At 34.3% G+C, this 26,601-nt stretch overlaps 1 protein-coding gene across 7 annotated transcripts in view; it reads left to right on the top strand.

Moving 5' to 3' along the window:
* Nucleotides 1–26,601, top strand: part of PPP4R1 (protein phosphatase 4 regulatory subunit 1) — an 87,942-nt gene that overhangs the window by 32,265 nt on the left and 29,076 nt on the right. For 6 of the 7 annotated variants that reach the window (XM_051970458.1, XM_051970461.1, XM_051970464.1 and 3 more), the window contains 6 exons: nucleotides 1,987–2,094; nucleotides 2,228–2,293; nucleotides 5,282–5,440; nucleotides 7,560–7,687; nucleotides 14,571–15,118; nucleotides 20,360–20,440. In XM_051970458.1, coding sequence (XP_051826418.1) covers nucleotides 1,987–2,094; nucleotides 2,228–2,293; nucleotides 5,282–5,440; nucleotides 7,560–7,687; nucleotides 14,571–15,118; nucleotides 20,360–20,440 — 1,090 coding nt within the window. The remainder of the gene's footprint in view (nucleotides 1–1,986; nucleotides 2,095–2,227; nucleotides 2,294–5,281; nucleotides 5,441–7,559; nucleotides 7,688–14,570; nucleotides 15,119–20,359; nucleotides 20,441–26,601) is intronic. The other variant, XM_051970463.1, reaches the window with a different exon arrangement.

Genomic DNA, 26,601 nt, shown 5'->3' with positions numbered 1-26,601 from the left:
GAGAAAATTACTGCAAGTGTCCAGAAAGCAAGAATTCAAGAACTAAGCAGTCTCTATTAGGATTACATAATTTAGCAGCCACTACTATAGGAAGTACAGAAAGCTTGGAATGTGATATTTCTGAAGGCAAAAGATCTAGATTTACTGTCAAGCAAAACTGATCATTATCCTGCTGGGCAAGAAATAGATCTTTAATGAAATACAGGACTTCCCCAAGTATTCATGGTGTAAAGACTAAACTTATACAGAAACTTGGATTGTTATTGCAGGAATTGAGATATACAAAAAAATTAAACCCTAGTGAGCACTTAGAAGCCACCAAACAAGCCTAAATTGTTTACATTCTAATAAGAAAGAAGCATTCCCCCCTCAGAACCTTATAGTAGGAGTCCTAGAATCTAATTAGATAGATACCATGGTATAGTTCTATTATGTTTTCATTATCTTAAAAGAATGCATAAGAGTTGGGGTCGAGAGAATCATCTTACATAATTGGAGTACAGACATTTAAGTTTATACAATTAGGATAGATTCTTATCTGAATTGATTAAATGAGGGGGAAAATGTACCTACAATTGCATGCATAAATACATTTCATGCAATAGGGAAACAGAGGGGAGTGCTCACCATTGGGGAATGGCTGCATAAATTACGATTTATAAAGGTGACAAAATACTATTGTGCTATAAGAAAAGATGAACGGCAGGCAATCTGGGATTTGTTTGAAATGATAAAGAGCAAGGGGAGAACCAGAGAGATAGGCTTATAAAGGTATAACAGTACTGATAAAAGCCAAATAATTAATTGACTTGGGAACTTTAATGTGCATAATGACCAACTATGATATCAGAGCATTCCTGATAGAAATATGCTTTGTACCTCCTAATAGAGAGATGAGACTAGGAGTATAGATTGAGACATTTTTGGGGTATAGTCAATTTGGGGATTTTTTTTTTTTGTTTAACTTGTACTCTTGGTCATAGTAGAGATTTTATTTTCTTTCCTTTAAGAAGTGGGGAGGAAGAGAAAACAGATTTTAATGGAATGGAAAAAATGAATTAAAAAATTCAGTGGTGATCATTTTTTAAAATTAGCAGCTTTGGGAGCAGATTATTTAGATCATTTTCACCTTGTAATTCTTAATGCCTTCGCCAACTATTATTGCTTATTTTCTCCTTAATAAAAAAAGTAACTGGAAAAAATAAAAGAAAACAATTCAGTTAAATTTTATACCTTTTAGCCCCGTATAAGGTAAAAGATTTTAATCATAAAATTGTATAATGTGAGAGGTGGAACAGATCTTAATGATTATCTTGTCCATTCTCTTTTGTTGTCCTGATGAGAATGAGAAACCTAGAGTTTATTATTTGGTTAAGATTAGTCACATTGGTAACAAAGCTGAAATTTAAATCTAGCCTCCTATTTTTCTGACATCATTGGTTCTCTTCTAAAAGATAATACTATTGACTAAAGTAAGGTTTTGCGATTATCTATGGATTTACTAGGATTTGTGAACATTATAGGCATTTCATAAATCATTGTAGATTGATTTTTGTTCCTGAAAATATTCTAGTAGAATAAAGTAGAATCATCTATTAATCTATATAGTATATCATAGAATAATAACATTCATATAATGCTTTAAACTTTTCAAAGTACTTTGCTTACAGAAAGCCTATAAAAAAAAGTTAGGTAGAATATTATTAGTCTCATTTTGTGGATGAGGAAACTTTGATTCTGAGAAATTAAATTATCTTATGATCCTTCTATAGCTAATATTTTAGACAATACAAATTCAGGTCTCCTGACTCTAGTATTCTATCTAATCATATTTTCTTATGGCGTAGACTGCATGGTTCTATCTTTCCTGTCTCTCTCACTCACTGTCTCACATACATACACACTAAGATTATGTAATTTAAATGAATTAAAATGATTGTCCTTTAAGATGTACCTAAGCTTATTATGGTTTTACTTTGTTATTAGATAATGTGCAAGATGGCACCCATGGTTGGAAAGGACATCACAGAGCGACTTATCCTCCCTAGATTTTGTGAGATGTGTTGTGACTGCAGAATGTTTCATGTTCGGAAGGTATTATAGTTTAGGTTCTTTGAGAGTATAAGATTGGGAGTATTAGTGGTGGTGAATCACAAAAATTGGCTTTTATAAAATGATATATTAGACTTGCTATTTTGATATATCAGTATTATTTATTTCTTGGCAGGTCTGTGCTGCTAATTTTGGAGACATTTGCAGTGTAGTTGGGCAACAAGCCACTGAAGAAATGTTGGTAAGTGTTAGAGTTAAAAAGATAAAGCATTAGTAATATTAGAAAATAATTTTAAATACATTACATCTGCATGTGATGCTTAAAAACTTTTTCTGCAGATTACTACAATTTTAATATGATTTCATACAAGGAAGATGTTTAAGGTCTTACTTGTAGTTCTTGGCATATGGACTAAAGGATGTTTAAAGGAAAACATAATTGAAACAGCAGTTTTTTATGTGAATATAGTATATAAAGCATTCAGATACTTTTTAATGTAACAATAGTTTTCATTAAGTTGATTTTATAATTTGAGTCTTTTTATATAAAATTCCACCTTAGTTTGTAGAAATTTTTTTTTAAACAATAGAAAGGATATTAAGTACTTTAATTGAAACAAGAAAATTTTTATTAAAATTTTACTTTGAAATAAAAAATGTTCCTTTGACTTGGCAACAAAAAAGTGCAGTCAGATAATGCAATTTAGCTATTTAAAATATTGTTAAATTCTTGTCTTTGTTTTTATAAAATAATTATAATTATCAGCACAGCTAATTAAACTTTCTTTGTGATTATTATATTAATTCAAATCCCTAAAAATAAAATTTTTTGTTTCTCTTGTTCTTGTCAGAATTTTTTCCATTTTTTTATGTTTAATAAAAATAGCTTACTTTTTAAACATAAAGTTGATAATCTATTTTGTATTATTTAATTTGAACGTCAAGACAATCTTGTGAAAGTAAATGAATACTAAGGGTATAATACTCTAAAACTATCATGCCATGTTGCCATACTATGTTGGTTCAGTTTTTTTTTTTTTTTTTTTCACTTTTTTCCCCCCACTTAGATTGCTGTCTGCATAACTTCATAAAGAAAGTCAGTCAACAAACTTTTTTTTTTTTTTTAATAATTATAACTTTTTATTGACAGAATCCATGCCTGGATAATTTTTTACAACATTATCCCTACAACTCACTTCTGTTCCAACTTTTCCCCTCTCTCCCTTCCCCCTCTTCCCCAGATGGCAAGCAGTGACAATATATCCTAAATACAATATATGTACATAGAACCAGAGTTCTCTTGTTTCACAGGAAGAAGTGGATTCAGAAGTAAAAATAACCTGGGAAGAAAAACCAAAATGCAAACAGTTTATATTCATTTCCCAGTGTTCTTTCTTTGGGTGTAGCTGCTTCTGTCCATCATTGATCAATTGAAACTGAGTTAGAGCTTCTCTTTGTCAAAGAAATCCCACTTCCATTAGAATACATCCTCATACAGTATCATTGTTGAAGTATATAATGATCTCCTGGTTCTGCTCATTTCATTTAGCATCAGTTCATGTAAGTCAGTCTCTCCAAGTCTCTCTGTATTCATCCTGCTGGTCATTTCTTACAGAACAATAATATTCCATAACATTCATATACCACAATTTACCCAGCCATTCTCCAATTGATGGACATCCATTCATTTTCCAGTTTCTGGCTGCTACAAACATTTTGGCACTTACAGGTCCCTTTCCCATCTCTTTGGGGTATAAGCCCAGTAGTAGCACTGCTGGATCAAAGACTATGCCCAGTTTGATACCCCTTTGGGCATAAGTCCAGATTGCTCTCCTGAATGGTTGGATTCGTTCACAACTCCACCAACAATGCATCAGTGTCCCAGTTTTCCCACATCCCCTCCAACATTCATCATTATTTTTTCCTGTCATCTTAGCCAATCTGACAGGTGTGTAGTGGTATCTCAGAGTTGTTTTAATTTGCATTTCTCTGATTAATAATGACTTGGAGCATCTCTTCATATGGCTAGAAATAGTTTCAATTTCATCATCTGAAAATAGTCAACAAACATTTAACCTCTCCTTTGTGCCAGGGATTATTATGATAGATGGTAGGATCCATTGGCAAATTGCAATATTATTTCACATAGGTTTTTCCAGATTTCTTTATGTTCTTCATATTTTTTGTTCTTATTCTGTTAGATTAACACATCACTATTTATTTGCTTTTTCCTTTGTTAAAGGGTATGGTATTTAGATTTTCCAAGTTTGTCTGCCATTAAAAATACTGCTGCCATGAAAATTTTTGAACAGATATTTTGTTTTTGTTTTTTCTAGCTAACATTTTCAAGGTATTTTTCCAACAAGGGAAGTATTAAGTCAAGAAGTATGGTTATTTATGTAATTTTTGCTTCAGATTTCCTATCCAAGAAAAATAGTGCAAATAATGTATACCTATTTTTCCATCATTCTGCTAGCATTGAGTCTTAATTACTTTTAATTATTTTGCCGTTTTGGTGAATGTAAGTAATGCTTCATAACTTCTATTTGGATTGTAGATTTAGAGATGGAAAGGATCTTAAAAATAATTTAGACCTATCTTATTTTACTTGTGAGAAAACAAATCAAGAAAATTAAGTGACAGAGCCAGGATTCAAACCCTTGCCCTCTTGACTCTAATTAGAATGCTTTCCATGCCACCATACTTATTCCCTGTTACAATTTGCAGTTCTTTAATATTTTGAATCTAATACTATTTTTATTCCTTTTGAAAGTTCTCTCTTCATTTTCTTTGACCATTATGGACGAATATCCTTGTAAATTTGTAACTATTGTTTTTTTGACAACAGATTTTTTTTCCTATTGCCATATTTTTCTCAATCTATTTTGGGGAAGGGTATATATGTCTTTTTTACATTTTCATGCACTTCTGTCTCATTCCTAAAATTCTTTCTATTAGTTTAAGTGAAAAAGTCATCTGAAGAATTGGTTTTTTTAAAGACTCGATTTTAGGGAAAATAATCTTGTGATGTTAAAAAAAAAAATAGCTAAAAATCACAATTACCTTCCATTGAGAGCATCTTAAAAATAAATTTCTCAATTTTTTTTTTTTAAGTGGAGATTCCTTCCTTTCTCTGTGAATTATTAGGGGAGAAATCAAAGTAAGTACCATCTGCCTCCTCTATAAAAATGTACACATAAAACATACCTATTTTGTCTTCCCCATGTAGCTTCCGAGATTTTTCCAGCTTTGTTCAGATAATGTGTGGGGAGTAAGAAAGGCTTGTGCTGAGTGCTTCATGGCTGTTTCATGTGCAACATCTCAAGAAATCCGTCGGACAAAATTGTCAACGCTTTTTATTAATCTCATCAGTGATCCTTCACGATGGGTAGGATTTTGTTTTAAATAAATCCCTAATTGCTAATCTCAAGTTTGTATTAAATGTCTGCTTCCTTTGTATAAAGCATTAGCATAAGTTTGAGTTAACATTATGGCTTTTAGGAATAGACTAAGGTAAAAGAATGCCTTAGTTCATCTAGTCCAACTCCCTCATTTAACAAATTGGAGAACTGAAGCCCAGAAAGGGGGAGGTAAGTGACTTAATGGTCATATAACTGATCTAGGATTTGAACTCATATCCTTTAAATCTTTCAGATCCAGTGACTCTTCATAGTTTCTTTCATAACTGGTTGTATTGTAATAATTGTAGTTATGCCTAAGAGAAAGGATAAATAGGTTCATCTTCTTTAGAGATGGTAGAATTTGTTGTATAATCATAATATTTACATGTTCACTCAGCAGATATGAATAACTCTTTATAAAAGAATATGTATCTTGCCTTTGATTCTTCTCAGTCCTTATTAATATATTGATGGTAATCTTGGCTGTGAATGGAGAATTACCTGAAGGAGCTTCAGGTTATTCAGAACCTCCTTTCACATACTATCAGTCCTTCTCTTCTCCCTTGGAGTATATGATTAGTACTAGAATCTGTATGATGTGTACATTTTAGCTAAATTATATAATTTCATAATCTTTCCCAAAATGGTTGAACCAAGTTATAATCTCTCCAGCAGTGAATTTCTTAATCGTTAGTATCTTGGCTAAGTTTATATGTTGAGTTTTTAAATCTGCATTGTAGAATTTTAGTCCATAACATTCTGCTTTATCCTATTCTCTAAATCCTTCCAATCTAGATTATATGTTGAACTATATTCTGTTTCTTTTTCTTGGTCACAGATTTTAAAATGATGAGTTTATTTATGTGGTTTCTGATATTTTTTACCCAGGCAACTAGTTCCTCCTTATTGGTGACTTAAGAGAGGACAGGACAAAAATGAGACACAAGTCATCTGGGTTAGATACACCATATACTAACTTCTTATATAATTAAAAATGCTGTTAGAGTCACATTATAGAAGGGAGCTTAAATGATAAGATCAGGAAATAAATATTCTGTAGAATGTGAGGGATTACCAAAGAATTTTGACTAGAGGGTAACATCAAAATACAGTCCATTATTAAGATTATTTGAGCAGCTTTGAAGGATGGATTGGAGACAAGAAGGCTAATTAATAAGATTATATTAATCTCTGGAAGAGAGATGACTATTTGAACTTGGGTAATTGTGAAGGAATGTAGAGAAGAGTCTAGTTGCTTGAAAGATTGTGTTGATTATAGGACTTTGCAACTTTTTGGATTGAGAGTAAGGGATATGGAAAGATGAATAAAGTTAGTTTAAAATTTGTGAACATGGAAGAAGAGTAGATGTCATTATTAGAAATATAGAATTTTAGAAGGGGGCAATGTAGCAATATGGAAGGTGGGGGGGATATAGGTACCATTTTAGATATGTTGAAATCTAATTGAAAAAATGCATATAAGAAGCAGTCCAGAGTAATTTTCAGTGTGTCTATAGAGAGATAGATAATAAATGAAGCTGAAGGAATGGATGACATCACCAAATTAAGATTGTATGAAAGGTATAGGGAAGAAAAATCTAGGACAGAACAGTAGGGAATATCCAGCTTGAAGATGCAATAGGAAGATGAGAATTTTTCAAGAGAGTAATCGTCAAAGAAGCCATGAGAGTGAAATGTCATAATTTTATATATCCTCTTCTCTGAATGACTGTTGTGTCTTAATATTTTATAATCTCTCTGTAATTCAAACTCCAAATATCCAAGTCTTCACAGAAATTTGGGAATTAAAAAGAGAAAAGATGTGAAAACTTAGTCAATTACAAATGTAGTCAATCAATAGGTATTAAAAATCTACACTATATGCCTCGCACTGTGCTAAGCTTTGGAGATAAACTGAAATTGAAGAGGCAAAGGTTGCAATCACTGCTAATTGAATTAATTTTTGAGCTATTATACTCTTACCTTATTTTCCAACTTTACTATATTAAATGTATGATCAGGTTGTGGAAAACAATTTTTCTCTCATTGTTAAGCTTCCCTTGCCAAAGAATCAAGTCTTATAGGTTTTTTTAAATTTTTCTCTAGGTTCGCCAAGCTGCCTTTCAGTCTCTGGGACCTTTCATATCAACTTTTGCTAATCCATCTAGTTCAGGCCAGTATTTTAAAGAAGAAAATAAGAATTCAGAAGATATTGTGTTAGAAGAAAAGAACAGGTATGATTTATGATTCTTTATTTTTTCTTTATTTAAATTTGACTAAATTTAAAATGTTCTTTTATTCTTAAAAAGATTCTTTTTGAAAAATTAAGGAATATTTCTTTTGATTTGGGCAGCCAAAAGAAACAGGCAGTATAACATAATGGGTGGTACTTGGTGTAGGAATTTGGAAGCTCTGGGTTCAAGTCTTACCTCTGCCACATGCTGATTCTGTAACCTTTCTTGAGCAACTCTCTTAACCTTTTACTACCCCAGGTAATTCTCTTATAACACACTTTAAATTGAAGGTGTTATCTATATTGGTAGAGAAAGTACAGGCAGTTACTAAACCAGCAAAGGTGATAGAGTAGGTTATAGTAATACAGACAAGTTCCTCCTACAGCTACAAATCCCAACATCTGAGGGGAAGAAATTAGACTAAGTTTTAATTAAGAAAATCTCATAAAAAACTATAATGGGCCAAAATCATGAATTTGTCCCATTGGCAAGTGAAAGGAACAGTCTCTGAAACCCAAGTGGGCTTGAAGTTCTGATACTGATCTTGGAGCAGGAATTTCAGATTTAATCTCAGATTCAGACCAGGGGTGAGCCTGCAGCTCTTTCTCCCTTTGATTCTTTTTTTTTGGCTGAGGCATTTGAGGTTAAGTGATTTGCCCAGGGTCATACACCTAGAAAGTGTCAATTTGAACTCAGGTCCTCCTGACTTCAGAGTGGATGCTTTATCAGCTGCACCACCTGGTTGTGTCCTCCCTTTGATTCAACAGAGGGATTTTAGATTTGATAGCTAGATGGACATTCAAGATGGAGTGCTAATAGATAGTTGTGTCTACTATTAAGCCCAGATTCAAGAAACAAAAATAGGGACTATGAGACTGGGGATCAATCTACAACTCTTTCTCTTAAACTGCAGAAGTCCCTATGGGTTAGCTATCTTAGAGCTGGGGTTAACTGTCCCCTGTCTCCTGGCTGTGTTACCTAGGCCCAGTCTAGGAGGGGAACTATCAGACTATATCCTATGCCCTTACATCATTTAAGGCTCAATGGAAGTTTTTGGTTCTCTGACTAGTGACATGCTTGTGATCCTTGCAGAACATAACATACCTTTAAATACTAAGAAAATAGATTTTTACTCACTGAAAAAAACCTGAAAGGAACTGTGACCTTTAGGCTCTCCCCTCACCCTATGCCCCAAGTTTGTTTGGGAGGGGAGATGGAGAGGGTGGAGATTTTAGGGTCCTGGATATAGAGATGGAAGCTATAATATCCTTTGACCAAGCAATACCGTTGCTAAATCTCTTGAGCTCTCTGCCACCCACTCCTTTGGCTACTACCAAGGCAAAAAGCTGCCACGAGTCCTGGGTCTTCTACTGTCATCTCCACCTGGGGTCTCGCCACTGCTGCTGGTGTCATTGCCACTACTTTTCCTTCTCCTGATCATGCCAGCCACTTTATGCCCCTTTCTCATCAAATTTCAAAGCAGAGGAGTGTTGAGGTATACTGTATAATGAATCATTTAATAGTGCCAAGGACACCCAAGGGACAAACCCAGAAGACAAAAATAACTAAAACATTTGCAGGCAAAACCTTAAAGCAGCTTTGAGCTTACAGCTTTGTAGCAAAATTAGAGTTCTTACAAGAACTGAAGTAAGAGCTAAGAGTTAAAATATTATTATAAATGAAATGAGAGTATTAGAGAAACAAATTGGAAAAGAAATGAAAGCTTGTAAGAAAAGACTGAAAAAGTGAAAATTAGCCACTTTATATGAGTGGTATAAAATCTCACTCAAGTAACAGCTTTCTTAAAAATGGATCAAATAAAAGTTGATATTAGATATTAGCACAAGGTCAAAAGCCTGAGAGGGAAAAATCGAAAGAAAAGTAAAGATCCTTATATAATAAACACTTGTCTTGAAAAAATAGAACAGAGAATTTAAAAATTATTGGACTATTTAAAAGCTATGACCAAAAAATGGAGCCAGGTTACCATATTTCAAGGAGTCATGAAAGAAAAACTTCCCAGACATATTGGATCCAGACAATAAAATATAGGAAGAAACCTGACAAAATTGACTCAGAAAAATTGAGTAAATCACATGGGGAGAAAATGGATCTTTAATGAAATAAGACTTACTAAGCATTCCTAATGGAAAGAAATAAGCATTTATATAGGGCCTTTTAGGTACTGTGCTAAACTTTTTTTTTTTTAATCTCATTTGATCCTCACAAAAACTTGAGACAAATAGGTTAGATGACTTGTTGAGGCTCACAGTTATATGTGCCTGAGACCATGATTAAATTCTGGTCTTCCTATTTCAAGACCCAGCTGCCTCTGAAAAGACCAAAACTGAGTAGAAACTTTGAAATGCAAACACAGAAGTCAAAAGAAAAAGAAACTATTTTAATATTGTCAGGATTCATAGAAATTAAACAAGACTAAAGGCCTTGAAAGTACTTTGATCTCTTTTAATAATTTTGAAAGAAGGAAGGAAACAAAGCATACACAGCAACAGAGGGAAAGAATTTTGGTAAACATTTTACCAACTGAAAGCAACTCCAAAATAGACTACCAAAGTTTTTTTTTTTTTTTAATTTGTTATGAGTTCCTTATGCCAATTGTTTGGCTATGTTAAAAGGTATGCAGAGAACATTGTTCAAACAATAAAAAACCTATTGTGCAAGACAAAGGAAAATGGGGAAAAGATCAGATCAGGAAAAAGATTAAAGGAAAAAGTAATATATAAAAAAGCAAAGTTATATAAACCTAAGATTTAACCAGAAAAAGATTTTTTTTTATCAACTTGACAAAGAGAATTGGCTATATTAGGATTACTCAAAGCACTGAGGAAGCAAGAAGAAACTGAAGCTTAGGAAGACTTTAAATGATTTGCTTAAAGTGAACACAAATAAATAATAGCATTAGGGGCAGGAGTTGAACCCAGGCTTCTGGATATAGCAATAATTTATCTGAAAAGAAAAAAAAAGGCATTCTTAAGTGCTTGTTATGGACAAGGCATTACTGGGGATAGAAATAGAAAGTAAGAGTCTCTGCTCTCACAGATTTTTTAAAATTCTAATTAATGAGACAACAAAAAGTTTTAGCTGCAAGTCAGATGAAAAATTCTGTAGTTCTTAGGTTATAGCAGCAAAGCAGATGGGACTAATAATGCATCCTCTTTAGTATTACTTTCACTGATAAAATCTTAGCAGTTTCTGATAGTGAAATATTTGATAGTGCCAAGGACTTTGGTGTTTAACTTTCTTTTTGAGTCTGGTTGTAGCATCCACAGAAGCTGCACTTAATTATCTGGAAAATATTGTTCTTCCCATGGTTTTGGGATTTAGCATTCCATGCTATTTCCTTTGAAATATGAAGAGAGGTGATTTCTCTTATTTGGAATATGTGTCTCCTTTCTTTTCTTTGGGGTTGCCTAGCTTCTTTTCATCTAGGTTGGCTTATCTACCCCAGTCAAAGGTGCTTGGCCCTTTCCCCTTTGGAACTTGCCTCCTAGGTTACTACTTGTTGACCCTAGACTGGGAGCAGAAAAAAGAGGTGCCACCTCTAGCTATACCAGACCTAAAATTATATTGTAAAGCACAGTAGTCATCAAAACCATCTGGTACTGGTTAAGAAATAGAGTAGTTGATCAGTGGAATAGATTAGGTTCACAGAACAAAATTGTCAGTGACTATAGTAATCTAATATTTGATAAACCCAGAGACCTCAGCTTTTGGGTTAGGAATTCACCATTTGACAAAAACTGCTGGGCAAAATTGAAAAGTAGTATAGCAGAAACTAGGCATCGATCCATACCTAATTTCATATACCAAGATAAGGTCGAAATGGGTTCATGATTTAGACATAAAGGGTGGTGATAGCATAAGCAAATCAGGAGAACAAGGGACAGTCCATCTCTCAAATTTCTGGAGAAATTAGAAATTTATGGCCAAAAAAGAATCAGAGAACATTATGAAATGCAAAATGATAATTCTGATTACATTTAATTACATTGAAACAAAACCAATGCAGCCAAGATTAGAAGGGAAGCTGGGGAAAGATTTTGACATCCAGTGTTTCTGATAAGGGCCTCACTTCTAAAATACATAGAGAAAAAGAGATGCCATCATTCCTGGGACCCTCAGATTTACTTGCCACCTGGAATAGCAGGTGGTAGTAATGATAATGGTAAAGGTAAAGAAGGTGAGCCTCAAGATTTTCTTCCCCTAAATGGGGAACACCATGACAAATAGGCTTACTTAAGTTGGAGAACTTGTACTTAAAACGAGATTAATGGGCTGAGGAACCTCTCTTATCCTTATGGTTCTTAGGATTCAGAATTCTCCTGGGCTATGGAATATTGTGTAGAAACCTGAGAGTAGTATTTAGTTTATTTCTAACCTTAACAATTGTGAAAAATTGATTTATCTGGAGTGAAGTACCAAAAAAATCTGTTACTTTGCTACAAGCAGAAAGAATGAGCACTGGATTCAGTCAAAAAACTGAAGTTTTGAATGTTGTATCTTTACTTAGCTGAGGCAGCTAAGTGGCTGGCTCAGTAGATAAACCACCAGACCTGCAGATGGACGGACCTGGGTTGAAATTCAACTTTGTGGCCTTGGGCAAGTCACTTAACTTTTGACTACTACTTTTTCCTCCACTGTAAAAGTGTGTTGATAATAGATACTATTATTTACTATTAGTAAATATTATTATTTACTAAGTTTCCTGCTCTGTATAAGGTACTGTGCTAAGTGAATTCAACCCAGGGTTGTTGAAGACCAAGTGAGATATTTTTAAAACACTTAGCATAGTGTCTATCAGGTTGTAATTATTTAGTAAATATTTTTCCATTCCTTCTCACCCTATATTTTCATTTAGTCTTCCTCGGCCCATTTTCCCCATCTGTAAAATGTTTGGATCTCTGAGCTCCTGAAAAAATCTAAATCCTATTCTCTTGTAATTTAATTATGTTTCATTGAGCACAAAGTTAAGTGCATACTTGCACTTTGCCTAAGTCGTGTGAATTTAAATAGCATGCTTCTTTAACCAGATCTTTAAAACACACTTGAATTTAATTTTTACTTTCAGTTAACATTATAATACAGCAGATAGCAGATAGCTGTTTAGAAATTTGTCAATTGCATTTAGTGCATGTTAGATGCACATAAGAAATCTTTTCATTCATTAAAATCCATGTGATGGAATTTGTGTATTTAGAGGATTCAGTATGTTCTATAGTAAATTATGCTTTGAGTAATCATAGTGCCTAGTACTTTTTGTCAAGTAGCTAAAATATATTTTCTGTAGGTTTTGGTTTTATGATTTTGCTTACTTATGGTTTTACTTTGATTCTTCCTTTAACTTCTTTTCTGCTCTTACCTGTTCCATGTTTTCCTTTATCTTACTCAGTAGGCCTGCCCTTTCTAAGCATTGTTTTCTATAAGGGAAACAAGAGAATTCTAAAACTTTTTTCTTGGGAGTCAAAGATTCATCAATTGTGAAATAGCTGCCAGAAGGAATTATGACTAGAACCAAGTTAAAAATAAATGATAGCTTCCATTTTTTAACGTATTTTTAAAAAAGTTTCATTGATAACTTTTGTTAAGTCATTTCCCATTCTTTATAGGGACAAAAATAATTAAGCAAAAGTATGAGTACCATATTCTATAATTACACAATATTCTACTCTAGTGGTTTTTCACCTCTCTGTCATTTGGGAGGTAATCTATTTCATTAGCTCTTCTTCAGGACCTTAATTTTCCTATGAATTAAACTTTAGTGGTCTTTACATTTATATTTGTATAATTTTAAAAAATTGTAGACATTGTGTAATGCAATGATTATAATAGTGATAATAATTAGTAGTTGTATAATGATTTAAGATTTGCAAAGCAGGGACAGCTAGGTGGTGGAGTGAATAGAGCACCAGCCCTGAAGTCAGGAGGACCAGAGTTCAGATGTGACCTCAGACACTTAACACTTCCTAGCTGTGTGACTCTGGGCAAGTCACTTGACCTCTACTGCTGCAACAAGATTTTCAAAGCACTTTGTGTGTATTTATTTCCTTTGATCTCACAATTACCCTGTAATGTAGGTACCTTTACTGTTGGCACCCTGGGGAGGAAGTGCTTTGTCATACATAGCTAGTTAGTGGTTGAAGTTGTATTCAAATTCAAGTCCTCCTTACTGCAAGTCCTACTCTTCCTTTATCTACTATACCACCTAGCAGTCCTAGTGTATTATAGAAAAACACTTAAGTAGTAGAGACAATCCTGGATATTTCACCAGGGCCTTCATTTATTGACTTTGAACAAAGCACTTTAACTTCTCTGAACCTTAGTTTAAAAAGTGTGTGTGTGTAATATGGTACTGCTACTTAATGCACTACCTATTTCACAGTTTTACTAGGATTATTGTATGAGATAATATAAGTCACGTATTGCAAAGAGTACTGGATTTGAAAGAAGAGATTCTGGTTTAAAATTTAAATCTATTTTGACCTCAGTTTTTTCATTTGTAAAAATAGAGGTTTTTGACTAAATATTCTGTAGGGTACCTTCCAGCTAAAAAGATAATATCCAAAGTGCGAATATTTTGAAACCCATGGAGATAACATTGCCAGAAAGTTTTTTTTTTAATTATACTATTTATTAGTAATTATCAACTCTCATTCATGATCTTTGAGCAAAGTATTAGCATGAAGAATAATCCGAGTTTAAAATTAATTTACATTATAGGAATATGCATCTTATTGAAAATGATCCCGAATCATTCTGGATGGCAAGGCAAAAACTATACCATTTACCAAATTTTAGTAATTCATTGGTTCTAGTATTTTTCATGAGAAATTAATGTTTCCTTTTGTTTTTATGTTAACTGCAGTGAAACAATCAGAGATGGAGACAACTTCTCAGAGAATGTACAGTTCAGGACAGAGGATATTCCTTTGGATGTCTGTCTTTGTAAATCCAATTTAAGACTTGAAAATAATCTGGAAGATCATACTCAAACTTGTAGGAAATCCTTGAGTGAATCTCATATTCACCTGGATAGGTCTTTACATTCTACTTTGTCTTCAGTATCTCTCCATAGTATTCTTCAGGAAGCAGTAGATGAACTTGAGCAAGGTTCTCCCAATTTAAATACAACATTGCTACCAGAAATGGACATAAGTTCTCCAGAACCATCTCTCATAGACCAAGAATTATTCAACTCCTTCCATTTCTGGAGGACTCCTTTACCTGAAATAGATCTAGATCTTGAACTTGAGCTTGAACAAATTACTGAGAAAACATTCAATCCAGAGAGTCCAGAAGGAGGACCAGAAATTACCATGCCGGATTCTCCGAATATTACTATGGCTACAAGAAAAGAACTTGAAGAAATGATAGAAAATCTTGAGCCCCACATTGATGATCCCGATGTTAAAGGTATGTACGATAAGTCTACCACATTAAGCACTTTTATTTCCTTTGTTAAAATATATGTTTTGTTTTTCTGAATTTATTTTCCTTTCCAAACAGTTGATCTACATTTGGGGGAGGGGAATGGTTTGATAAAATTAATGAATCAAAAGCATTTTTTCCCTAAAAATTTATTACGAAAGTGAAATTTTCAGGAACTCTTTTTGGTAAGGGTATATTGTCTTCATAATATGTTTTGTGATACTCATGTGTGAGGTGCCTGTGAAAATTTCTTTGTAGCACTGTGTAATGGCTGAGGCTTGAGTTGATGCACTGAAGTCCCAAGCACATGAGGCTAAATAGTAATTGGACCATACTCTATTAATATATATGCTTGGAGAAAGAATGGCCCCCGCCCATCTTTGTGCAAGTCCTGATGTGTTGTATAGGAAATGATGATTTTGGTGGGTGGAGGCAGGGGAGGCAGGGAAAAGGAAGGGGAAGGAGAGACTGCTTGCATTGCCATTGCAAAGGTTTTTCAGCTCAGATCCCCCTCTGTTAGCTGGCTTCCTGTCACAGCTGCCCATATTGCTATCGCAATCTTTCTTGCCCATATTGCTATCGCAATCCTTATTCACCTCTTCACTTCAATAAAGATTGAAGATTTTTCCCTTAACCTGAATTCCTGACTCCGGCTGATTTTAAATACGCGGTCATTACAGCATTGTGTATCTGAGGGACTCCATATCCTCATGTACACAAGAATTTTTCCACTTTGTTTTAGATTTTATTTTGCTAAAAATAAAAATGACGATTCAGTCTTCCTTTTGATGAAAGAAGGGCCAATGAAGCTGTAAATCAGCTCCTTTGCTGGAAATTCTCAATGTTTCATGAGGATCACTGAATTTTCTTTTTGTAGGATAATCATTTAGTTTTCTGCATCCTTACATTTTACTAAGTTTCCTGCTCTGTATAAGGTACTGTGCTAAGTGAATTCAAAGACCAAAATGAAAAATAATACCTGACTACAAGGAGTTTGAGTTCTTCTATAAGGATATCACACATTCATGCATGTAAATATGAGGTAATTTGAAAATAGCGATAGCATGAACAGTTAGAAGATCAGGAAAGACATTTTCCTGTAGAAGGTAGCACCTTGTATAAGCTTTGAAGGCAATTTGGGATTCTTAGGAGGTAGAAGCAAGAAGGAAACATTCTAGGAATTGGTGACAACTTGTGCGACAGAACAGAAATGACAGATTCACTCTCCACTCCAGGGAACAATTATTTAGTAGGTCTCTCAGAGCAGGTTGGGGTAGGGGCGAATGACATAAAGGCTAAAAGACCTGAGATCGAATGTAACCTCAGGTCACTTGCTGTATGACCCTGGACAAGTCTCTTAATCCTGCTTACCTCAGTTTCCTCATCTGTGGAGAAGGGATTGGTAAATCATTGCAGTATCTTTGCTAAGGAAACCCCAAATGAGATCATGAAAAGTTGGCCCTCACTGAAATGATTTTTTCAAAACAACAGCAACCACAACAGAAACATAGATAAATGATTTAGAAAAGGAATGCTTTAAATATCAGACTGAGATGTTTGTGTCATAAAATTTTTGAAGATTTTTAAGCAGAGGAGTGACATGGTCAGATCTTTGGAAAGATTATTTTGGCAGATATAGCAGATGGATAGAAGGGAGAGACTGAAAGCAGGGTGACCAATTTTTCTAGTAAAAGGTGAATGCAATAAGAGATTTGAAAGTAAATGAACCAAACAAGACTCAGCAACTGATAAAATATGGGCTGGATAAGAAAAAGCAAGAACAGCTTGGAAATTATAAATATGTGTGATTGGAAGAATGGTGATTTTTAATATGGAAGCTGGAAAGTCTAATAGAAGTACCTCACCACTTCCCCCTTCCCTCTCAGTAAAAGGCCTTTACCTTACATGTCACTGAAAAGATTAATATCTTTCATGAGTTTCCTTTCATTCCTAGTTTTACATGTATCAGTTCATCCCATAAATTTCTCATTTGCTTCTGACTTAAAAAGATGAGCGTATTCTTATTACCAGCACCCTCTACTCCCAAACATTTTTGCTTTTAATTGCATCTTATCCTCTCTCTTCTAAGAGCTTTTCTCTTCAAATATCTCCCCTCATTTTGGCTAATTTTTAACTTCTCATTTTTTATTATTTTTCCCCTGCCTTTAGTCATGCCCAGATTTTGCCCATCCTTTAAAAAACCACCTCCTGATCCAACCATTCCTCAAATTATTTACCTGTATCTTTTGTTCCTTTCACAAACATATATAAAAAGCTAACCCTCTACTTTCTCAACTTGTACTCACTTCTAAACAGATTGCATTATGGCTCACTACTCTCTCTACTATGAGTTTTTGTGACATTGGATCTCATCTGTAAAAGTGAACAGGAGGTGGAAATGGCAAACCACTCGGGTATCTCTGCCAAGACAATCCCAAATGGGGTCTTAAAAAGTTGGACGTGATTGAACAACTACAGCACTGTCTCCCGAAGACCTGTTAACAAGTATTTTAAGAAAGGAGATAAAGGAAAGGAGATAAAAATACTTGTCATCTCTATGCAAATGACTTCTAAATCTGCATATTCTAGCCCTCCAGTCCCAGTCTTCAACTGACTTTTCTAATCTCAGGATCCTATCAGAATCTCAAAACCAAGGGATCTAAAATAGAATTATTTTTCCCAGCCACACCCACCCCTCACAGCTTTCTTATTTTTGTTGTTGGTAAATCACTCTTCTAGTCACCCAGGTATTATCCTCAATTTTTCACTCTTCTCTCACTCCATTATCCTAATCTTTAAATTTTGCCAATCCCACCTCTCCAACATCTCTCCCACTCTCTTTTACCACAAACACCATATTTCAGGCTTTCATCATCACAGTGTTATTCCTCTGCTCAAAAGATTTCAGTTAACTACATTGTCTTTGTGATAAACTATAAATTCTTCTGACATTTAAAGCACCTTTTAGTCTTCTTACATCTAGTCTTTCCAGGCTGATTACACAGGTTGATAGAGCACCAGGCCTACAGTCAGAAAGACTTTTCCCAAGTTCAAATCTAGTCTCAGACATATGTTATGTGATCCTGGGCAAGTCACATTACCCTTGTTGTCTTTGGTTTCCTCATTTGTAAAATGAGCTGGAAAAGGGAATGGCAAATAAGTATCACACACAGAGTTGGACATGACTGAAATAACACCATCACCATCACAACAAAAATAGATCAGGTATATTATAGTCTAGCCAAAATGACCCATTTGCTCTTCTCCTTAAGGAAAAATGTTATCTCCTATCTCTTTGATTTTGGATCCTCATTTTGAATCCTCATTTCTATAGTCTCTCCTTTTTCATCTCTATTGTTTAAAATTCCCAGTCTCCTTCAAAACTCACTACTACTTTCTGGGGAGAAATTGTGGACATACACATTTCTTCCTCACCCCCAATTTGTACTAGAGCTGATAAAATAATAATGTCTAAAACTAGTTTGCTTTTGCAAGATTGCAAAATGTATACCATGTAAATATCCTGTATTTATGTAACTGTGAACATGTTATTAACATGATGTTTCCCTTATAGAAAGTAAACTTTTTAAGGGTAGAGAGTTCTGTACTTATATCCTTGGTATCTAGCAAAATAACTAGCACATAGTGGGCATTGTAATATGTGCCTATTCATTGATTGACCTTTTGGTGAAGGTTAGATTTATGGGGAGAAATAATTTGTTTTGGTCATGATAAGCTTGAGATTGACATTAGGAATAGATAACTAACAAGGAGTTAACAATATAGGACCAGAATTCCAATGGAAAAATAGATTTAGAACCCAGTGGAAGTAGAGAAGATTGCCAAAGTAAAGAAATAGAGACAGCCCAGGACAGAACCTTGAAATAGGAATACTCATCGTTTTAGAGTGGGAGATGGATGATGGTCCGTCCGGTTAGGGAATAATCAGGCTAATAGAAAAGTCTCATGGATGCCAAAGTAGGAAAAAAGACTATGTAAGAAAGGAGGGATGGGGAAGTAAAGGTAGTCTCTAGTTTCAAAGGGTATGGAAGGATCATTGGTTTGAGCAGTTAATTAAAAAAAAAGATTGTTGATAATCTTGAAGAGAGTATTTTCAGTTTAGTGATGAAGTTGAAAGCCTAATTATAAGGCTTTAAGAAATAAATAGAAAGTGAGGAAGTGTAGGCATTTAGTGTAGATAATAGGATTGTGTTTGCCTGATCTCTTATAAATCTAGTCACAAGAGTTTTAAGATGAGAAAAGAGGTGTGTTTCCACCAAGCTGTATGAAAGAAGACAAGCAAGAAATCTAGAAGTCATAGGACAGAAAAACCTCGAATGTGTATTCATAAATGCACAAGCAAGAGGAATCAGCAGTACAGAGAGGCAGGTTTTAACTTAATCAGTACCATTGAGTCAACCTGTTGTTAAAAGGAACCATGACTGGAATCTAAGGAAACTAAAAACTAGAAGGGGAAAATATGGGGGAGTGCATTTGAGTGAAGACAAACAGAAGCAATTTTGTCATTAGAGTATATTACAGACTCCCTTGACAGGAAGGGAAAATAGAAGTTTGGGCAATGTCACAAACAGGGATGCTATGTTTCAATTATTCAGGCATTAGTAGGTAATACTTTCTGTCGGAAGTGGAGTAGATATAATAGCTTATTGCTATTATTAACAAAGATATAGAAAATTAGTCTTGGAGAAAGGATAGGAATCATTAAATGAAATTCTGAAAACAAAAACAAATAATTCCAGCTAGAAATAAAAATAGGAGTTTTATGGTGTAACTGATGTGAATGATACCAAACAGCTTAGATTTCTAAATAATATGGACAAAAGATAGAAGCATGAACAAGGAATAGATAGATAATAGAATTATAGGAATGAAAATAAAAATAGCTAATATTTAAATACCACTTACTAAGTGTCAAACTGTGTTAAGTACTTAACAGATATTACTTCATTTAATCCTCACAAATTACCCTGGGAAGTAGGTATTATTATCCCCATTTTATAGATAAGGAAACTGAAGTCAAATAAAAAGATTTGATCAGGGCCATACAACTATACAGTGTCCAAATTCTGATTTTGAATTTAGGTTTGAATTATTCCTAGCACTTGATCTACTGTGCCGTCTAGCTGCCATTGTAATGATGTCAGGAATAGAATTGAGGCTTTTGAGGAAAACTAAGGACACCAAAAATGTTGTTTGTTTTTTTAGCTATATTGGGGGAAAAGGAAGGATCAAAGAAAGGACTGCTGCCTGGGATGGATGGGACACTGATAATTGACACGAAAGAAGGTAGACCTGCTTAATTTTTATTTTGTTTTTGTTTTTGTCTGCCAAGGAAAATAACCTTTGAACTAGAATTGGCAGAACCAAAATACCTAACAGCGAGTTGATAACCAAGATAAGTAAGGAGATAGTTAAAGTAACATACCAGTGATCCTGAATGATACAGGTCATTTGTACCACATGAGTCACCCCCAGGTGCTGAAAAAATTGGTATATTTGATTGCTAAGCCACTGTCAGTGTATCTGAAGGATCATAGAAAATGGTAAAGATACATCACTGAATTGGAGAACAATGTAGTCTTGATTTAAAAAATAAAATAGAAATGAACATTGAATCTGCATCCTAAAAATTTTTGGTCTTGACTTTGCCTCTTTGACTTTTAGTTCCTTGACAAAATTTTTAATGAATCATAAAAGAGATAGTCAATGTCTTTCTATTTTTCTTTCCTCCTTTGTTTTTAGTGAAGCGATTGGGATTAAGTGACTTGTCTATTGTCACATAGCTAGAGTAAGTGTTAGGTGTTTTAGGCTGGAATTGTACTCGGGTCTCCCTGGTTTCAGGGCCAGTGCTCTATTGTGACTTCTAGCTGCCCCCCCCCCCAAAAAAAAAAAAATCTTTAAAAAGGAAAAAGGAATAACAAAGAAGCTTCATCAGAGCCAGATCATGCCATTCAAGTTTGGGTTTTTTTTTGGTTTTTTTGACAGTTGCTTAGCTGACAGATCAGCAGATAATTATAAATATTTGGATAATATGGTAGCTAAAAAAGCCATTGCTGTTTGGACTATAGGAAGAGAGAGAAGAGTGTTCAGGAATAAGGAAGTGAATTCCTTAGTGCTTTGGTCAGACTACATCTAGAGGTCTAGGGAAGGACATTGATAAGCTGGAAAGTATTAGGATGCTAAAGAGCCTTGAATCCTGTGTTATACTTGGATTGGTTGAAAGAACTGGACATAGTTTGGAAAAAAGACAACTGGGAAGGCTTGGTGATGTTTTCAAATTTTTTAACCACTGCCAGTGTGGGAGACAGATTAGACTTGTTCATTTTGATCCGACGAGGCAGAAGCAGAAGTAGTGAGTATGAGTTGCAAGAGGCACTTAGGCTTTAAAGGAAGGAAAATTTTTTCAACAATTAAAGGTATCAAAGAGGTATCAAAAAGTAGGATGGTTATAAGTTTACAATTTTATAGGTGATTCGAGAAAATTATCTATAAACATCTGAAATCATTTGCTAAGGCAACCAGAGGCAATGGTGAGCTGAAAGCTAGGTAGAAAACCTCCCACTGCTGAGTTCTCTTTTAAGTTTATAAATTTGTATCACCTGCAAATGTTATAGATATCCATGGCCCTTGGCAGAAAAAAGATTCCCTACCCCTGCTTTAAATCATAGTTTAAAAAACCAAAAACTTTATCTGGCAGTTTCTACATGAATAGCAGTTTAGAGTCAGCATAAGGCAAAGAGAGAATAGAGTTTCTGGGCATAAAGGCAAGAAAACTAAAGTTCATTACTCACCTCTGATAGTAGTTGGGTAACTGCAGGACAAGTCACTCAAACTTGTGTTTGAGACAACCCCTGGAAATTTAGTACAGATGTCATGAGAAGTTGTAATTGACAAAAACAATCACAGGTCTTCGTGTAGTTTCATAACAGAACAGACCAGTTCAGAATTCATCAGAGAGAGATTTTATTGTGGAATTTCAGAGCTTGGAAGGATCCTCAGGAGCCATTTAGTTCAAACTATATGTGTTGAATGCAATAGAACCTTTTTCCCAGTACATCTAACATGTAATGATTAAGCTTAAAGACTTTCAGTGAAAGGACTGACACCTGTTTTAACTTAATATATCAGCTCTTGTATTTTAATGATCACTGCATTAGATTTTAAAAAATTTTTAAATTTGTTTTATTTTAAAAAACAGAATAAGAAAAAAAGAAATACAAAACAAAATGAAACAAAATTAAAAAGAACATTGTCTTGTGTCTAGCAAAACATCAGGAAAGATTTAAAATATATAGCAACAAATTACCAAATCAAGAAAGTATATCTATAAGAAATTATAATGAGAATCCATCTTTTCTTTACTTCCTTGTAAATTGTTAAGTTCTTTGCTGCTCACCTTTTTTACTTTATTCTTCCTACCCCATGCAGGTTAATAGTTAAGAAAGGATATATATATATATATATATAACAAATATAGATATGTGTGTACACACACACATATATATTACAAATATAGATATGTGTGTACACACACACACACACACACACACACACACACACCCCTTTCCTATCCCTCCTGACTCTTTAAAAAAGAACATTGTCTTGTGTCTAGCAGAACATCAGGAAAGATTTAAAATATATAGCAACAAATTACCAAATCAAGAAAGTATATATATAAGAAATTATAATGAGTATCCATCTTTTCTTTACTTCCTTGTAAATTGTTATGTTCTTTGCTGCTCCCTTTTTTACTTTATTCTCCCTAACTCCAAGCAGATTAGTACTTAAGAAAGGAAATATATATATGTTACAAATATAGATATGTACACACACACACACACCCCTTTCCTATCCCTCGTGACTCTTTGCTTTAATTCGGCTCCTAATTTGCCTTGCTATTATTTAACCTCCCTCCACTCATGGATCCTTGCCTTGAATTCTTTCTCATCTGCCCATTTCTTTCCCTTTTTCTTTATAGATTTTAGGGATGCTGTACCTTTTATTTTGAGTGTGTGTATGTGTGTATATACACACATACACACACACTCATATATATATAAATACATAAATACACATATATATAGTGTTGCCTATTTCACCCTTTATGAGTGGGTTTTCAGAAGTATGAGCCCTCCCTCCCTTTTAAAGCCTCTCTATTTATTCTTCCTCTGCACCTTATTTGTATAATTACTATTTTTGCCTTAACTCTGTCCCAATCTTTTTTTTAAGCTGCCCTATTGTTGATGAGTCTTAAACAAATGCTATACATTTCCCATTTATAAAAAACATGAATGATTTGTGTTGAATTCCTTGTCCTTAATCTTTGATATTGGCTCATATATTAAATTTTCTGTTCAGGTTTGGTTGATAGAAAGTCCTGAAAATCTGCAAGTTCGTTGAATGTTCATTTTTTCTTGTTTAATTATAGAGATAAATTTGCTGGATATATTATTTTTGACCACAGGTAGTTTTTTTGGTTGTCTGTAGATGGGATTCCAGGACCTGTGGTCTTTTATTGTAGTTAATGATAAGTCTTATACCATTCTAATTATAGCTCCAACGTATTCGAATTTTTTTCCTTGTTTCTTGCAAAATTTTCTCTTTGATGATCTGGGGGGTTTCAAAATTTGTCAATAATATTCCTATGTGTTTTCCACAAAGGATCTTTTTTTGATGATTGGTGGGTTTTTTCTATTTCTACTTTCGCCTCATGTTCTAACAGCATCCATGTCCCACTGCCTCTGCACGTGTCATGGATGTGCTGTTTCCTTCTTGTTCAGGGCCACCTCTGTAGCACAGCTGGGCTTGGCAAATTTCCCTCCGTCTTCCCTGACTCAAACCCAGATTCTAGAAGCAGTCATGGAGGTGAAAGTTTTTTTTTTTTTTTAATATTTTATTTTATTTTATTTAATAATAACTTTATATTGGCAGAATCCATGCCAGGGTAATTTTTTTACAACATTATCCCTTGCACTCGTTTCTGTTCCGATTTTTCCCCTCTCTCCCTCCACCCTCCTCCCCTAGATGGCAAGCAGTCCTATATATGTTAGATATGTTGCAGTATATCCTAGATACAATCTATGTGTGCAGAACCGAACAGTTCTCTTGTTGCACAGGGAGAATTGGATTCAAAAGGTAAAAATAACCCGGGAAGAAAAAGAAAAATTCAAATAGTTCACATTCGTTTCCCAGTGTTCTTTCTTTGGGTGTAGCTGCTTCTGTCCATCATTTATCAATTGAAACTGAGTTAGGTCTCTTTGCAAAGAAATCCACTTCCATCAGAATACATCCTCATACAATATCGTTGTCAAAGTGTATAATGATCTCCTGGTTCTGCTCATTTCACTTAGCATCAATTCATGTAAGTCTCTCCAAGCCTCTCTGTATTCATCCTGCTGGTCATTTCTACAGAACAATAATATTCCATAACATTCATATACCACAATTTACCCAGCCATTCTCCAATTGATGGGCATCCATTCATTTTCCAGTTTCTAGCCACTACAAATAGGGCTGCCACAAACATTTTGGCACATACAGGTCCCTTTCCCTTCTTTAGTATCTCTTTGGGGTATAAGCCCAGTAGAAACACTGCTGGATCAAAGGGTATGCACAGTTTGATAACTTTTTGAGCATAGTTCCAAATTGCTCTCCAGAATGGTTGGATTTGTTCACAACTCCACCAACAATGCATCAGTGTCCCAGTTTTCCCGCATCCCCTCCAACATTCATCATTATTTTTTCCTGTCATCTTAGCCAATCTGACAGGTGTGTAGTGGTATCTCAGAGTTGTCTTAATTTGCATTTCTCTGATCAATAATGATTTGGAACATTTTCATATGAGTGGTAATAGTTTCAATTTCATCATCTGAAAATTGTCTGTTCATATCCTTTGACCATTTATCAATTGGAGAATGGCTTGATTTCTTATAAATTTGAGTCAGTTCTCTATGTATTTTGGAAATGAGGCCTTTATCAGAACCTTTATCTGTGAAGATGTTTTCCCTGTTTGTTGCTTCCCTTCTAATCTTGCTTGCATTAGTTTTGTTTGTACAAAGGCTTTTTAATTTGATATAATCAAAATTTTCTATTTTGTGATCAGTAATGGTCTCTAGTTCATCTTTGGTCACAAATTTCTTTCTGGAGGTGAAAGTTTTTGTGGTTCTTGATGAAGCTCCAGACATACCCAGCTAGCTCCGAGTGTTTGTATTTCATATGGGTTTATTCATTCCCCCCAAGTCCCATCTTTTGATCTTCTTGGGTTGTAGCCAGAAGGACCCCTGTTCTGCCCCATCTTCTTGATTTTTCAACAGTCTGTATTTGCCCTAAGGTGCAAATTTGTTCTATTTGTGAGGGAAATCTGGAGAGCTTGAAATTTACCAACCTACTCCATCTTCCCTGAATCCCTCCCCCTAAAAATATTTTAAAAATAGATTTTTAGTTTATTTCTTTTTGCTTTTATATCCTCTACTTTCCTCACAGTATCTGAACCCTTTCCCCCTTTCAGCCATCCTATATAATGAGGGAAAAAATGGGGAAGTGTCAAGGGTCTGACATTATCCATGATGTTTCAAACCCACACCCCTCACCTTTGAATGGGAGGAGAGGAAGATATATATTTTCTCATCTCTTTTTAGGGTCTTGTTTGGTCAGAATTAGTCAGCATTCAGTTTCAGGTTCTGATGTTGTCCTCTCCGTTTACATACATTACTGTAATCACTATGCACACTCTTTCTCTTTTGCTTCTGCATACTTCATTTTGCCTCTGTTCATGTGAGTCTTCCCAGGCCTCTCCTTAGTATTCATACTTAAGATTTCTTTCAGTATTAAATTCATGTGCCACAACTTGTTCAGCCATTTCCCAGGGAAGGAGGGGCATTGACTTTGTTTCCAGATGTTTGCCATTGCAAAATGGGCTTCTGCAAATATTTTGATGTATGTAGGGCTTTAGTTGTTATCATTGACTTAGTTGTAGTAAATGCCTACCAGTAGAATGAATATCTTTATTATTGAGTCATTTTATTGTAATCACTCAGAATTATTTTATTTGTTTTGTTTTCACTTAGAATATTTCTTAAGGTCCACTAACTCATTAGAAAACTGTGTAATAAACAATTGGTTTTGGAATATGCTTTTCAGTTTCTAGGCTGTACCTTAATATGTAGAGGAAAAATTATCTACAAACTAAGTAAAATTTGAGAGAATTAATAAACCAAATATGCAAATAAAATATTTAAAAACTTGCAATTAAAAAACCAAACAAGCCCAACATAAGTAAAAAGGAAATCCTGAACATTTAAAAAGTGGCTGAATTGGAGAAAAAGACTGTAGAAGTCATAAAGCTAAAAGTTGTTTTTTTTTTTTTTAAGAGCAAATTAATTAACTAATAGCCAATTTGATTTTAAAAAGGAATACCACATTAAATTTAAAAGTAGAAATGAACAGAA

The sequence above is a fragment of the Antechinus flavipes genome, chromosome 1 (assembly GCF_016432865.1).
Source record: "Antechinus flavipes isolate AdamAnt ecotype Samford, QLD, Australia chromosome 1, AdamAnt_v2, whole genome shotgun sequence".
In the NCBI taxonomy this organism is placed as follows: Eukaryota; Metazoa; Chordata; class Mammalia; order Dasyuromorphia; family Dasyuridae; genus Antechinus; species Antechinus flavipes.
Note: the sequence above shows the minus strand (reverse complement) of the source record. Positions and strands in the feature narration are given on the sequence as shown.